This window comes from Canis lupus, chromosome 26, assembly GCF_048164855.1.
Source record: "Canis lupus baileyi chromosome 26, mCanLup2.hap1, whole genome shotgun sequence".
Classification (NCBI taxonomy): Eukaryota; Metazoa; Chordata; class Mammalia; order Carnivora; family Canidae; genus Canis; species Canis lupus.
In genome coordinates this window covers 48,761,541-48,775,031 of record NC_132863.1, presented here as the reverse complement: position 1 = coordinate 48,775,031, position 13,491 = coordinate 48,761,541, and the positions used below count along the sequence as shown (strand labels likewise).

Here is a 13,491-nt window from a genome sequence, read left to right as displayed (position 1 = left end):
GGCTGGGTGCAGAGACGTCGCCTTGTCGCTGGTTACCCCGTTGGGCTCCTGATGGAGGAGGCTCCTAGGATCTGCCCCTCCCGCAGCACACGGGCCCCAGTGTGCAGACAGGGGCCCCGGGTCACTGCTGGCTCCAGCAGCTTTCCTCTCGCACCTGCCCCTGTGCGGCCTCGGCCCTCCCCTCTCCCCGCATCTGGGCGCTGGGAGAGCGGCGAGCCCACCCCTTCGCGGGGTCGCAGCGGCGGGGACCCGCGCGGGGCCCTCCTCGGAGGACCAGCATCCACGGGATCGCGGCGCCTGCAGGTGTCCTCCGAGCAGCACGCTGGCCGCGGGCCCCTGGCTCTGCTGCACACCGGCCGCGTTCTGCCGCTTGACAAGGGCCACGGGGTTCCCGGGCCTGCGCTCAGGCCCCGGCGTGGCGCCCCGTGCTGGGAGCAGGTGTGCGGCCCTCCGCAGCCTGCCTGGGCTGTGGGTGCTGGGCCCGAGCGAACAGCGTCCGGGCGGCGCCGGCTCCTCGGCCCTCGCGGGCGCAGGCTCGGGCTCAGGGCGCGGGCGCGGGCCCAGGGCGCAGGCGCGGACGGAGGGCGCAGGCGCAGGCGCAGGGCGCGGGGCCTCCTCCCTCCGCGCGGGGGCGCTGCTCGGGGCGCGGCCGGCCGCTCTAGCCCCGCGTCTCGGTGGCCGCGCCGACCCCGCCCTCCCGCCCATTCCGCGGAGCTCGGAGGAAATGGCTGCGGGACCCCGGAGGCCTGCGACCCGCGGTGAGTGGCGCCCGGCCGCCGGGGGGGGGCGGGCTCCGCGGGGCGCACGCGGGGGCGGGGGCGGCGGGGCGGGGCGCGGGCCCGGTCGGCCGAGAGCTGGGCGTCCGCGCCGGTGCTCGCCGCGCTCCCGCCGAGGAGAGAAGATGGCGGCGGCCGCGGGGCTGGCGGGAGCGCGGGCGGAGCGGGGCCGCGGGGTCACCGCGGGGGTCACCTCGGGGCGACCGAGGGCCCTGCGCGGCCGCCGGGGCGCCGGGTCCGCCCGAGGGGGTGAGCTCGGGGCCTGGCCGCGGTGCGATGGCACCGGGAGCGGCGCGCCCTGCGGTGACCCCGCGGAGCCCGAGCGGCCGGAGCGCGGCCTCCCGAAGTCCAGGCGCCGAGGGGCTGTGCTGGAGACGGTCTGGTGGCGCTGAGCCGGCAGGTGCAGGCCGGCCAGCCCCGCGGGGTCCTGCGGGGGCGCTGCAGCCGCTGCTTAGGAAGCAGGGAGGGCTTTCGGGGAAACCCTGGGAAACACGGGCTTTGAGTATTTTGTTTGCCGTTTTGACGTGCGCTGGCCGCACCTGTGTCCCGCCGGCCACCCCGACAGCAGGAGGGCCCGCTTGAGCTTCCGACGGAGACGCGGTGCCCCTCGTGCCCTCGGTGCCTCCTTGCCCGGGACCCTCCCTCCGCCCGTCTCGGTCCGCGGGCCCGCCCCAGTTCTTCCTTGTGCTCCAGGTCCTGGAGGGCCCGGTGGGCAGAGCCGCCTCACCCCTGAGGACGAGCGGCCAGGCGCCTCGGTGCAGGGCCCACTGCAGCGACTGGTGCCAGTGGAGACCCGACTTCTCACGTTCACCCGCGGGTGCGACGGCGCTCAGGCGGCCCGGGGACCTGCAGGGCTCCTTTGCCTCTGCGCTGTGCCTGTGGGGCCAGAGCTGCTCAGGGCCAGGGGTTTTTTTTGCTTTGAATCCGGCACCTCAATAAATGAGCTCACAGGTGGGGCCATGGGTCACAACAGCATGTGAGCGAAGTTGAAGATTCTGTTTAATTCATCCCTTGGCCGCAGATACAGGTATCCGGTATCGTGCGCGCACTGAAGGAATGAGACCTGAGCCTGAGGTTCTCGGGCTTTTTGTGCTGGTTGTAACGACCAGGAAACTGAAGCATAGGCAGGGAACTTTCCCAGGAGCTCAGAGCTTATTTCTAAGTGGGCTGCCGGGCCCACCCCAGACACATGTCCCACAGCTTCTCCTGAGCCACACGGGCTCTGCTGAAATACGCCTCCGAGAAAGGTGCTTTAGCCATGCATCTTAAGGAATTAAGATCTGTGACCTTCAGAATAATTCCTCCGTTTATCATGCAAATATTTATTGCCTCCTGTGTGCTAACCACCCTGGCTGTGACAGCAATCTGGAAGGCCTTCCTGGTCCCAGAGACCAGTGCAGTGGGGACTTGTGGGGACATCCCAGCTCCTTCACCTGGGATTGGTGTGGATGCGTGTACGTCTCTAGGACTACTCCACAGTATTTCTGTTTTAAATCCAGCAAAGGTATCTCAGAAGTGTCCCCTGGGAAGACCTGCCCCAGGCTCTGTTGTGAAACTTCCTGCCAAATGCATGTTCTAGGCACCCTGGTTTCTAGTGTGACTGCGTTCTTGCACACTTTTAACAACAAATTTAGGAATAACGTGGATCTTCTCATTTTCCACCGAGAGCTGTCCCTTGTTAGTATTTGATTAAATTCAGGTTGTTCCAAGCAAAGTAAGTACTGTACTGATAGGGAGAAAGGGCACCAAAAAAAGTGTAATTGGCTGCTCCCTCCTGCTCCTTCCTGTCCGCTGGTACCCACAGTTACTGATTTCTGTCAAACAATGAAGCTCATAGCTGTGCGCATGTGTGAGCATCACAGTGGCTTGTTGAGGAAATGTGTCCTGGGGGTCCCACTCAGTGCTTCAGGTGGGCCTTGCTGTGGGTGAGCGGTTGGAGTGGGGACTTGGGCTCCCATTTTCAGTTGGCAGAGTGGCATTTTCAGGTCCTGCTGTTGACGCTGTAAGTCCTCCTCCCATCAGGTGTCTAACTCACAAGGAGTCCATTCCAGAGCAGCTCAGAGACTGGTTTGTTTTCTGGTTTGGTTTATGCTTGCAAGTGTTCCGGGTTCTGGTTGTTGTTAGTTCTGTTGACGTGATAGATTTTACCTTTACACACTTGTCTAGTGATCCTGGGGGATTTCCATTTAGCTTGGAAATGGAAATGGCTTAAGAGAGCCAAAAGATTGGACGTGTTTACAAGTTAGGCCAGATGACTGTTGTCCTTGGGTCCCTACAGTGGGACAGTGTCTCTCCTAGAGGCCTGATTACTGTGCCTGGCAGACTCAGGAAGTGCGTTAAGTAAGAAGGCTTTTTTCCTAAATGGAGTTTCTCCCTTGTGTTTCTTTCTTGGGCAGTGGGGTTTCTTAACAGTGGATGTTTAACATTCCTCTCTTTGTGGTTAGTATCGAATGATGAGTGCTAATTCCATTACAAAGGCTCTGTGGTTTACAGTTGATAGAAGAGGGATCAAAACATGGTCTGACTTGAGCTCACTTGGTCTAGGTGCTCACACTACTGGAAAAGAGTTTCACTTGCTTAGACCTCATTATTTGAGAAGTAATTTTTAGGGTAAGTTGTTATGTGAAATTGGAGAGGTAATTGTGTGTATTTTAATAAAAGTTTTTGTAGTCATGGCTATAAAATATGCTTAATCGGTAGGTTATCTGGTGTGCTATTTGTAAAGCAGATGTATCTCTCTGGGTATCAAACTCAGATGCTGTGGTTTTGTTTTTCATATGCTGGTATACAGAGTTTTAAATGGTATTTAATACACTTCTATAAGAAAGTTTGTGAGGTTTTTCTCCCCAGTGTGGAGATAGCTTTATTCTATGTTAGGTTACAAACATGTATACAGAAAACTGAAACAATATGAGAAAAACAAAGCAGACACTCCAGAAATGGTCCCATTCAGAAGCTCACGTCACAGCTCCTCCCCTGTTCATGAACATGGGTGGGTGTGTGTGTGTGGCAGGACGTATTTAGGGAGTGTGGTCCCTGTGCAGGGCTGACTCGTGACCTGTGCTCTTCACTCATGTGTAGGACTACTTCCGTGGCAGTGGCTCTGTGGTTCATCCTTTAATTGCAGTCTTAAAGAATTCCATTTTGTGGATATCCTTAGTTCCCCCTCCACCTCCTCAAACCAGTGTCTGGATGATGGACATTGGTTTGTGTCCCTTTGGTTTTTTTTTTTTTTTTTTTTTTTTTGAAGATTTTATTTATTCATGAAAGACAGAGAGAGAGGCAAAGACACAGACAGAGGGAGAAGCAGGCTCCATGCAGGGAGCCCGATGTGGGGACTCGATCCCGGGCCTCCAGGATCACACCTCGGGCTGAAGGCAGGCGCTAAACCCCTGAGCCACCCAGGGACCCCCCTTTGTTTTTGTTTTTTAAAGTGTGGCTGGGAGCACCCTTACAAATGCACCTGCTCTGGCCCCGTGCCAAGTGCATAAGGGGATCTTGTTAAATATTTGCCAGATATTACTCTTAAGAAGGCCTGTTTCCCCAAATGCACACCAACACGGACATTGTCTTTTTAACAGATGACATTGATCGCTTACTGCATGCTTGCGGTGTGTGAGCGCTGACACTTGACACGGTGTAGTCTCACATAGCCTTTTAGGAAGCTGGGAGCTCACAGTTGTCCACAGCCCGTGAGGAAGCACACTTGTTCAGCCTGTCTGCCTGTTAGGTTTGCAGCTGGGGTTGAAGCCAGGAACATCCTGATGGAAAGCCTGTGTTCTCGTCATCAACTGCTGTGCTGCCCCCTTGAGCCTCCCAACCTCAATCTGCTTAGCCAAACTACCCCACTTATACCTGGGGGCGAGGGGCACTGGGGGCTGCCATGGGCAGGACTGGGACTCCCAGCCAGATGCCCCAGCACCCCGTGGAGACAACAGGGCTATTGGACACTGGTTGTGGACTCTGGGTTTGTCAGATTGTGGTTTATACAGTCTTTCCACAGCATGGGGGTTCTTAGTAGTAAGAGAGCCTTCCTCCGCCCTCCTCACATGTGCAGGCTTCACCGTCAGGTTCTGTGCATGGATCTGTAAAACTGGGTACAGAAAATCCTCTTATTCTGTAACTTTAAGCTTGGACCTTGTTCCATTACCCTCCAAAACAAGATGAGACATTGGCCTCTGCCAATGGGAAGACTCCCGAGTAAAATGCAATGACTTCTTGACTTTAGGTCCCCAGTCATGATTCTTGTCTCGTGGCCAGCCTGTGACTTGTGGTCCTGACAGCACCACTCATGAAGCAGGTGCTTGGGAGACAGGGCCTCTGTATCTTCTCCAGACCACGTTGTCTTTGAGTTCAGGTGGTAGTCACTGTGTGAGCCTACCGTTTCGTAATTGGAAATAAGCATCTTCTCTGTAGTTGCTTGAAACTGTGGTTGAGGAAGGGCAGGGGCAGGGTGTGGAGGAGTCTGGTACTACAGCAGCACTGCCGCCGCTTGATCTTCAGGGGGGGGGGGGGGAGCAGCACTGCTTTTGCCCTATCCTGTAAAGTTACCTGGGCACTCAAGAGCCTCTTGGTCACCTGCGGTTACTGGGAGCATTGCAGAGCTTTTGTTGATGTCATTCTGTCTTCTTGTTTACGGTGCTTGGCATGAAAGTGGAGGTATCTCAATTTATTTGTTCATTTTTAAGTAATAAAACCAGGCATGTTAACATGAATAACGTGGTGTAGAAACTATCTTCTAAGACAAAAACAGTGATAGAGGTAGCATTGCTTTATTATTATTTTTAATAAATCTTTTTGACTTCTGGCTTAACTGACAACATCTGAATTCTCACATCTGCACGCAGACTATGGTAACATCACTGTCACTTAGCTTCTGGAAAGCTCTACAGTGTACTACTATGAGTGGCCAGCGAGAGAGGCATACGCTGTCTTTTGTGTTTGTGCAGATAATTTGACTTGGGGACCTCCTGAAAGGCCTGTGGGCCATACATTGAGAACGTCTACTTTAATTATGATTAGAAATGCCTCTGCTGTTAAGAAATGAAAACTTTACAAGATAGTTGACTCTGTAAACTTTAACACCTGGGGTAATGGGTTACTCTTAGGAGGATAGACAATGTCTCTGAGTTTTTTCTATTGGCTCAGCCATGTGTTTGCTTTTTGCAAAGACTTGGTGTTCCAGTGCACACCTCTCCAAGTAGACCACCTGAAAGGAAGCGAGAGGCCCATTGCATGGCCAGGGTGCTGGCTGGGTGGGAGGACCCTACGACCTCTTTTGGCCTTAGGCCATATGGGCCTGACTACAGTCTTAGTGTGTAAGTGGTCCTTTGCATGGATTGTAGGATGCCCTTTCATTGTGCATGGATTTTCACTAGATCCTTAATTCCTGTTGCAGTAAAAATGGGGGTGAGAGTGGCCTATATTGGCTATGGAATGATCCAGTCTTGTGTTGTGAACCCAGGAAACCACAACAGGGTGCAGGGTCCTGAAGTGATGCCCCCTCTTGGTGCCAGAAGGGAGTGCCAGCCAGCCACCCACATACACAATTGGGACCCAAACAGACCACTGTGGATATAAGAGCAATAGGGTGGCCACTTGGGCAGGGGGGTCCTCCCTGGAAGGTCCAGGGTTCTTAATAGCTTCAGGACCTAGAAACCCACCCACCTCGAGGGGAAACAGCCCCCAAAGTGCTTAGCAGGGATGACTGGCACTTAAATGTCACACTGTCCTGGGAAGTGACTTATGCTGCCCTCATCCCCTCTGTAAACATACGTAGACCTCTCCCTCTTCCCCTCTCTTTCTGTTGGGGAAGGAGGGGAGGAGACTCCCATCTGGGAACCCATTCCAGGGTCATTCTTGGGCTTTTAGGAGTAGCCAAGCTTGCCCCATGTGGCAGATTCTTTTAATGAGTGCAAGACCCTGTACAAATCAAAGGATCGCTGAGAGCCAAACGGTGGCCTTATCTTGGGAGTACCAGTCCCCTACGATGTAGGATTCCTACAGTCCCTTGCAGTGTTTGAGATTGTGTTTTTGTTCAGAAATACGAAGGGAGCAGTTTGGGCTGCTTTAACAAAAGATCACAGACTGGGGGGCTGATTTCTTTCTTCCAGCTCTGGAAGCGCACGATCAGGGTGCTGGTATGGTCAGGCCCTGGTGAGGTGTCTTCAGGGTTTCAGGGGGCAGGGCAGCTCTCTGGGTGCTCTTTTTTTTTAATGGCATAAATTCCATTCATGAGGGCTCCAACTTTATGACCTGAGCACCTCCCAAAGGCCCCATCTCCTAGTAATGTCACCGTGGGACTAGGTTTCAACGTGAATTTTGGGAGCTGGGGGCACAAAATGCAGACCATGGCCGAAGCCCCTCCGCAGCATGAAACAGAACAGTGAAAGCCTCATTTCCTTCTCCATCACTTTGGTAGATGTAACGCAGCTGTTTGGCCTCCTGACGCTTATGTAGAGTTGCCCACCAAGGTCATGCCTGTGTTCTGCAACAGAAACTGAGTAGAGAGAAATCAGTGCCCCCTTGCTCACCCGTGCTGAGCTGGAGGCCCAGCTTGACACCAGGGCCTGGCTGGGGCATCAGTCCCCAAGAGGCATTCAAGTAGCAGCTTATGCTTTTTGTCTCCATATACATGTAAAAGCAGAACTTCCAATTTTCTTAAAATTTAAGAAATTTTAAACAGGGTTGTTTTTAGATTTTCTATTGATTTCTTTTTTTTTTTTTTAATTTTTATTTATTTATGATAGTCACACAGAGAGAGAGAGGCGGAGACACAGGCAGAGAGAGAAGCAGGCTCCGTGCACCAGGAGCCCGATATGGGACTCGATCCCGGGTCTCCAGGATCGCGCCCTGGGCCAAAGGCAGGCGCTAAACCGCTGCGCCACCCAGGGATCCCTCTGTTGATTTCTTGAGAAACTTAACTGTGTTGGGGACACCTTCACTTGATCAGAAGAATTTTAATAATAGTGCTTTTTGGTAGCAGCAAAACTGAATTAATCAAGTCAGATTCTGTGTAGATGTTCAAATAAACAAAAATTGGATTTCTTAGTTTACTTTGTGGGCCCAAACCTCTCTCTGTCCATGGCCAGAGCACAGGGTGAGGGAGGGGGTGTTTGCTGCTGCAGACCTTTGGGGTCCGTGAGGAGAAGCAGAGTTGCTCTCGAAGCCACCATCTCCATGCGGGCCGTGGCCGCTGCTAACAGTTGGACAGCTTGGGTGCTTTGGGGGCTGCTGCATCGTCTGTAACTGCGGGCTGGGGCTCGTTGGGGTGGTTCTAGTAATGACTGGATTGCCGAAGATTCTTCAGTTAGGGGAAAATTTTCTTTTTTAGTCGTTTGAAGAATTTCCCATCTTCTCAACCTTTTATCCACAAGGAAGGATTAGTTGTGAGGCACAGGGTCACAACTGTGCCTAAGTACAAAATGAAAACTTTGGTTTGTCCGAATTTCATCAGAAATAATGAGGCTTTGTTGTAACGTGTGTAATTTCTGATGGCAGGTTAAAATTATTTCAAGATTAAAATTTTTCTTTTTGGAAATGGCGGGAGGGGTAATGAGGTTTGGAAAAACAGTGTTTGGCTCCCTGCTGGGGGCCCTAGCTGTGTTCTAATTGTCTTGCTGTGGAAATAGGAGCTTCATGTGGTCACACAGCCTAGCATTTAGAGAAGTTGCTCTGAAGTTTATAGAGAAGCAGAGGTCTTTCAGCGGGTACCTTGCCATCACTCCCGTGTGCATGTGTCCTGGAAGCTGCACCCTCAGATTTACAACGGTCTACAGTCCTACATCACTGATATGGACTGCTGATTTTGAGTTTTGATTTTTAAGTAATGTATTACATTTTGGGAGGGTATTTTGGGTTCTGTTTTTAAGAAACCACATCTGGCAGCTTAACATTTTGAAGTTGGAGAATCCAAATTGAGAATTTAGTGGTTTCAGAATTCTGTGGAAGGAATACTTGGCCCCTTCTCAGTCCAAAGTGCAGAGAAGTATTGTTGCTTTGCACATATCCAAGGTGTACTTAACTAATAGTGTAATGAAGTTCTCACAGTGTGTTTCTTGGATTCCTGGGGGTATCACAGCTCTGGGTGGTGACAGTGGCACCGTCAGCCTTCTCACTGAATGGACATCTGCACTGGCATACAGAAACCAGTCTGGACAGTGGCATATCACAGTACGGTGTACAGTCTGCTGCTGAGCATCTGTAGATCACCTAAGATGTGCTGTTTCCACCCTCCACCCCTAAGAATGTCCTTGAAGAGGCAGCAGAGCCTGTTCACTCAGGTGAACCTCACCACTCCAGGGTCCCGCCCCATCCCTTTAAATTCCCTGTAATGAAATGGCAAGCACCTCTAAAGCACTTCTGTACCCCAAAGCAGGGTGGCTAGCCAGGAGGAGCCCTGTGCCAGACTGGCCACCCTTTCATGCCCCCGCCCCCCCCCCCCCCCGTGCAGTAAAGAATGGACGGGCCCGTTTTCTTTCTTTTTTTTTTTTTTTTTAAAGATTTTATCTATTCATTCATGAGAGACACAGAAAGAAGCAGAGACACAGGGAGAGGGAGAAGCAGGCTCCCCTTGTGGGGAGCCCAATGTGAGACTCCATCCCGGGTCTCCAGGATCACGCCCTGGGCTGAAGGCAGCGCTAAACCGCTGAGCCACCCGGGTGCCCCAAGGTTCCAGTTTTCAGACCCAGTATCTGGCAGGCATTTTCTCAGAGAGGAATGCACGTGAGTCCCAAGGAAAGCAACCGACGGTATTTGTTGCTAATGATAAAATTTGAGCTTTTAAGTAAGAATTACGATTTTGTAGAGCTTGTATCTGCAATCACAAGCTTGATGGCTTACCAGGAATTATACTCGAGGAGGTGGGTGTCGCATTAACAACTGTGTGTCAACAAAAAACAAAAAAACAACTGTGTGTCTTCTGTATTGTGATGAAGTGTGCTGACACGTGGAGTCTGCATAAGTCAGTAAAGTAGGGTTTTCCACGTGACCAACATAACGCGGATACAGTGATGGGTTCCGAGTGTGTGCCTGACAGATCTGTGACTTCCCTGTAGGAAAGCATGATTTCAGAGGTCTCGGGCTCCACGGTGCAGCTGTCCTTAGGAAACTAGTCGTTGTCAAATTTCATCATGAGGTCAAATAGCATCCACAATTACCTGAAAATGTTCTCAAATTTAATTTTGGAAATATTGATATATTCCACATAAACAGAAGCCTTTTGGAGCCCTCTGTTTCTAAGACTGTAAAGGGGCCCACGAGAGCAGAGTGAAGAACTAGTTGCCTGTTCCTAAATTGCTTCACGGCCATTTGTTCATGCCGTGAGCAGAGCAGTTGGGAGGCTCTGGTTTGTGCGGTGCATCTTCACATGTGAACTTCCACAGCGTTCGTTCGTGCAACTTCTGGTTAGTGGGAAATGGAGCACTTGGTGGCTGAGAAGAAATACTGCACTTAGAAATGAAGAAAGATAAATTTTACGTTATTTCAGTGCATTCAGTGCTCGTAGATTGTTCTCATTTTCCCAGTTTCAGGGATGCCCACCTTCCTCTGCCTTCCTGGGGAAAGTGCTTATTACATACATGATATGATTGCAGGTTTGGCTGTATCCTTCCTGCTGTGCACTGTGTGGTATAGAACCACATACTACATTCAAGTGGTGTTAGGGATTCTACATGATTTTTTGTTCTTTGTCTTGATACACACACTTTTGTTTCATGTGCCGAAATTTTTATTAGAATTTCTGTGTTGAAATTATCAAAACATCATTTTTGCAAAGAAAAAGACAAGGTAAATGAATCCGTTATCTAAAATGATTGGTTGTATTTTGAATATACTGCATGTCATCCCATTCACAGAAATAACTATATTTTCCTTTCTTATTTTTTATTTTTATTTTTTAAGATTTTATTTATTCATGAGAGACACAGAGAGAGAAAGAGAGAGAGAGAGAGAGAGGCAGAGACACAGAGGGAGAAGCAGGCCCCATGCAGGGAGCCTGATGTGGGACTCGATCCCGGGACTCCAGGATCACACCCTGGGCTGAAGGCAATTGCTAAACCACTGAGCCACCCAGGGATCCCTATTTTCCTTTTTTAATTGATTATTCAGAGCTCAAATCCAGAAACATGTTTCTTTTTCAGATTAAAGTGTATTTAAATTTTTCATTCCTTAAGTACATTTTACTTTCTTTGCCTATATAAATGCTCGGTGTTGCAAAATATTAAAAGTAAAGTTTATTTCTAGTTTCTTTTGAGAAGTAAAGGTGTCTGAACTGTCCAGGCCTCAATTTGAGATGCGTTTGTCATATGTGAGAGATTTGGTGGCTATGATGGTGGATTGCTAATCAGAGTGGAGTGGGCGCTGTCTCTTTAAGAGGAGAATCATCATAATGTTTGTATTTGTTCTGGGGTCGCTAAGGAGACCCTACAAAGTAGTCCCCACCTGGCAGGCAGGTGAGCTGTGGGGCAGTGGAGGTTCAGAGCCTGGCTTGGGAGGGGGCACTGGGGGCTGGAGTGTGAAATGTGTGAAAAGATTCATGTTGAGGACTTAAACTGGAACAGAGGCTTGTTTGGTGTGTGTTTCAAGTAGGAATGGCGTTCTGCAAGAGTATAATCTAGGAGAACTGTTCTTTAAATTCATGTAGAGGAGATGTAGCACATCGACGTTAAGTAATTATTAGTCTAGTCTTTCTTGAGCTTTAAAATGATGGTGTGTCTCCAGTATTAAGAATTTTTAAATACTTCTGTTTGTGGATTTTGTTCAGTCTTTTCATGTTTTATTTGTGTTTCTCTCTGTGTTTGGTTTTATCAAGCTGGGCCCTTATCAGAAGTAGGGTCCTAATTGAAAAGCAGCTGATAACCAGTGACTGGTTTGGAAACCAGGGTACTGCTGAGGCCTCTGCATGCTTAGCAACAGCTTTCTCCCTGCTGCTGCGTAGTGGCCAGGCCTAGCTGCCTTCTGGTAGAGTGCGGTCCAGTGCCTTGCCTTCTGCACAAGCCCTTAGGGAAGGGGACAGTGTTCTCTCCTTTTCTTCTCTCTCTCTCTCTCTCTCTCTCTTTTTTTTTTTTTTGACTCCCTGAGTGGATCATGTGATAACGTATACTCAAAAAATTACTTGGAAAGTTTGAGGTTTTTTTTTTAATGTGGTTTTAGTTACAGTTATATCTGTAAATGATTTCCCCCCCCTTTTTTTTTTCCTTAGGAGCTTACTCTACAGGAACAGTCTTGAGATGATCTTTGTTGTTACCTGTGAGCAGTGACGGACAACAGCTGTGTTCGTGGACCAAGCGATCTTATCTGTCAGGTGTTTGGACCTCCGGAAAAGTTGCCCAACCGAGCTTTTGGTGTTTGGGCAGGTAATGCAGCACCAGTGCTAACATCACCAGCACAGTTTTCACTTAATAGATTTGAAAATGTGTTCCTGTTTCTGAAGTGGCATTTTATATGAAGAACCAGTGTAACATTCATATTTATTTGAAATACTCTAAACTTTAGCCATAAGATGTTTAGACAAATGTTCAGCCACATGCTGAGAATTTGACTCAGGACACTGTTTTATTTTTCCGTTGGCATTTTATTGGTACAAGTACCCGGCATCGTATACTTCCTTTGGTAATAAGTGTGTTTTGTTCAGGAGAGTTCTTCCTGCAGAAAGCCTCAGGTGACCAGAAATGTGGTATGGTCCTTGGTGGCACACATGCTGATACCACAACCGCTCCCATAAGCTTCTGTGTGGCCCAGGAGCAAGCTGGCCATGTTCTAGGGTGAGGGTTCTGTAGAGCTAGCAGGAAAGTGGGAAGGGACAGCACTTCGTGGAAAGTAAAGAAATCTGTTTGCATGTGGTTTTGTATTTTATATCTTGAAGGTTTTCATATCCTATCACAGTCCTTCCCCTATGATGGAAAATGGCATAAAGGCTGAGTCAGCATTAGCGTTTCAATGCGATTGAAGCCTGGATTGAAGTTTGGAAAAAATTTTCAAGGTATATATGATCTTTTTCAGGTTTTCTCATTTGAAACAGGAGCTGAGTTCATCATAAGCATGATCCTTTAATAGTCTATCAGAAAGTGAGAAAAAATAAGTACACTTAACAGCTCCCTGTCATTATTTTCAAAAGTAGCCAACTTACCTCTTACTGCATAACAGCTACCCCCGGAGTGGGGGCTCAGGGATCTGGGCAGGGCTTAGCTGGGCAAGGCTTAGCAGGGTGGCCCTTATCCCCACAAGATGTCCATGGGGGCTACTCAGCCCTTGGCTCACAGCAGGGCTGGGGGGGGCGGGGTACCCTTCTCTCTAGCAGGATGCTTGGACCACTTACATAGCAGCTCAGGGCTCCAGAGTCCAGTCCTGTTGCACACTGGGCCTCAAGACAGCCTGGCAGTTCATCCATCTGCTGTGCCCAGGGTGGTGGGAACGAGCACAAGGGTTGCTGAGCTCACCAGCTCTGCTCACTCCCTTGCACTGCTTGTGCTGTTCATTGTTGGAAGGCTTCCCTGCTGCTTGTGTGGTGGAACCCTGTACTGAGCAGCTAGTGCTGGAGGGATGGGTTTGAGTTGCTAGCGGCAGTTGTGTACTGAACGTTAGATGTGTGACTGTTGAGACTTCAGTCCAGAGTCTCCTCAGATCTTCTCCCATACTACCTTTTAGGACCCTTGATCAAGATAACTTGTTTGAATGGATACCTTCACTTTATCTAGGTAGAAAATTGTTTCATCAG

General features: G+C 50.0%; 1 protein-coding gene across 6 annotated transcripts in view; it reads left to right on the top strand.

The window, feature by feature from the left end:
- The window catches only part of DIDO1 (death inducer-obliterator 1), a 49,820-nt gene that overhangs the window by 4,707 nt on the left and 31,622 nt on the right, over positions 1 to 13,491 (top strand). For 2 of the 6 annotated variants that reach the window (XM_072801659.1, XM_072801664.1), the window contains exons 2-3: positions 11,977 to 12,130; positions 12,640 to 12,756. In XM_072801659.1, the coding sequence (XP_072657760.1) occupies positions 12,714 to 12,756 (43 nt within the window). In that variant the 5' untranslated portion in view covers positions 11,977 to 12,130; positions 12,640 to 12,713. The other 4 variants (XM_072801660.1, XM_072801663.1, XM_072801661.1 and 1 more) reach the window with 4 other exon arrangements.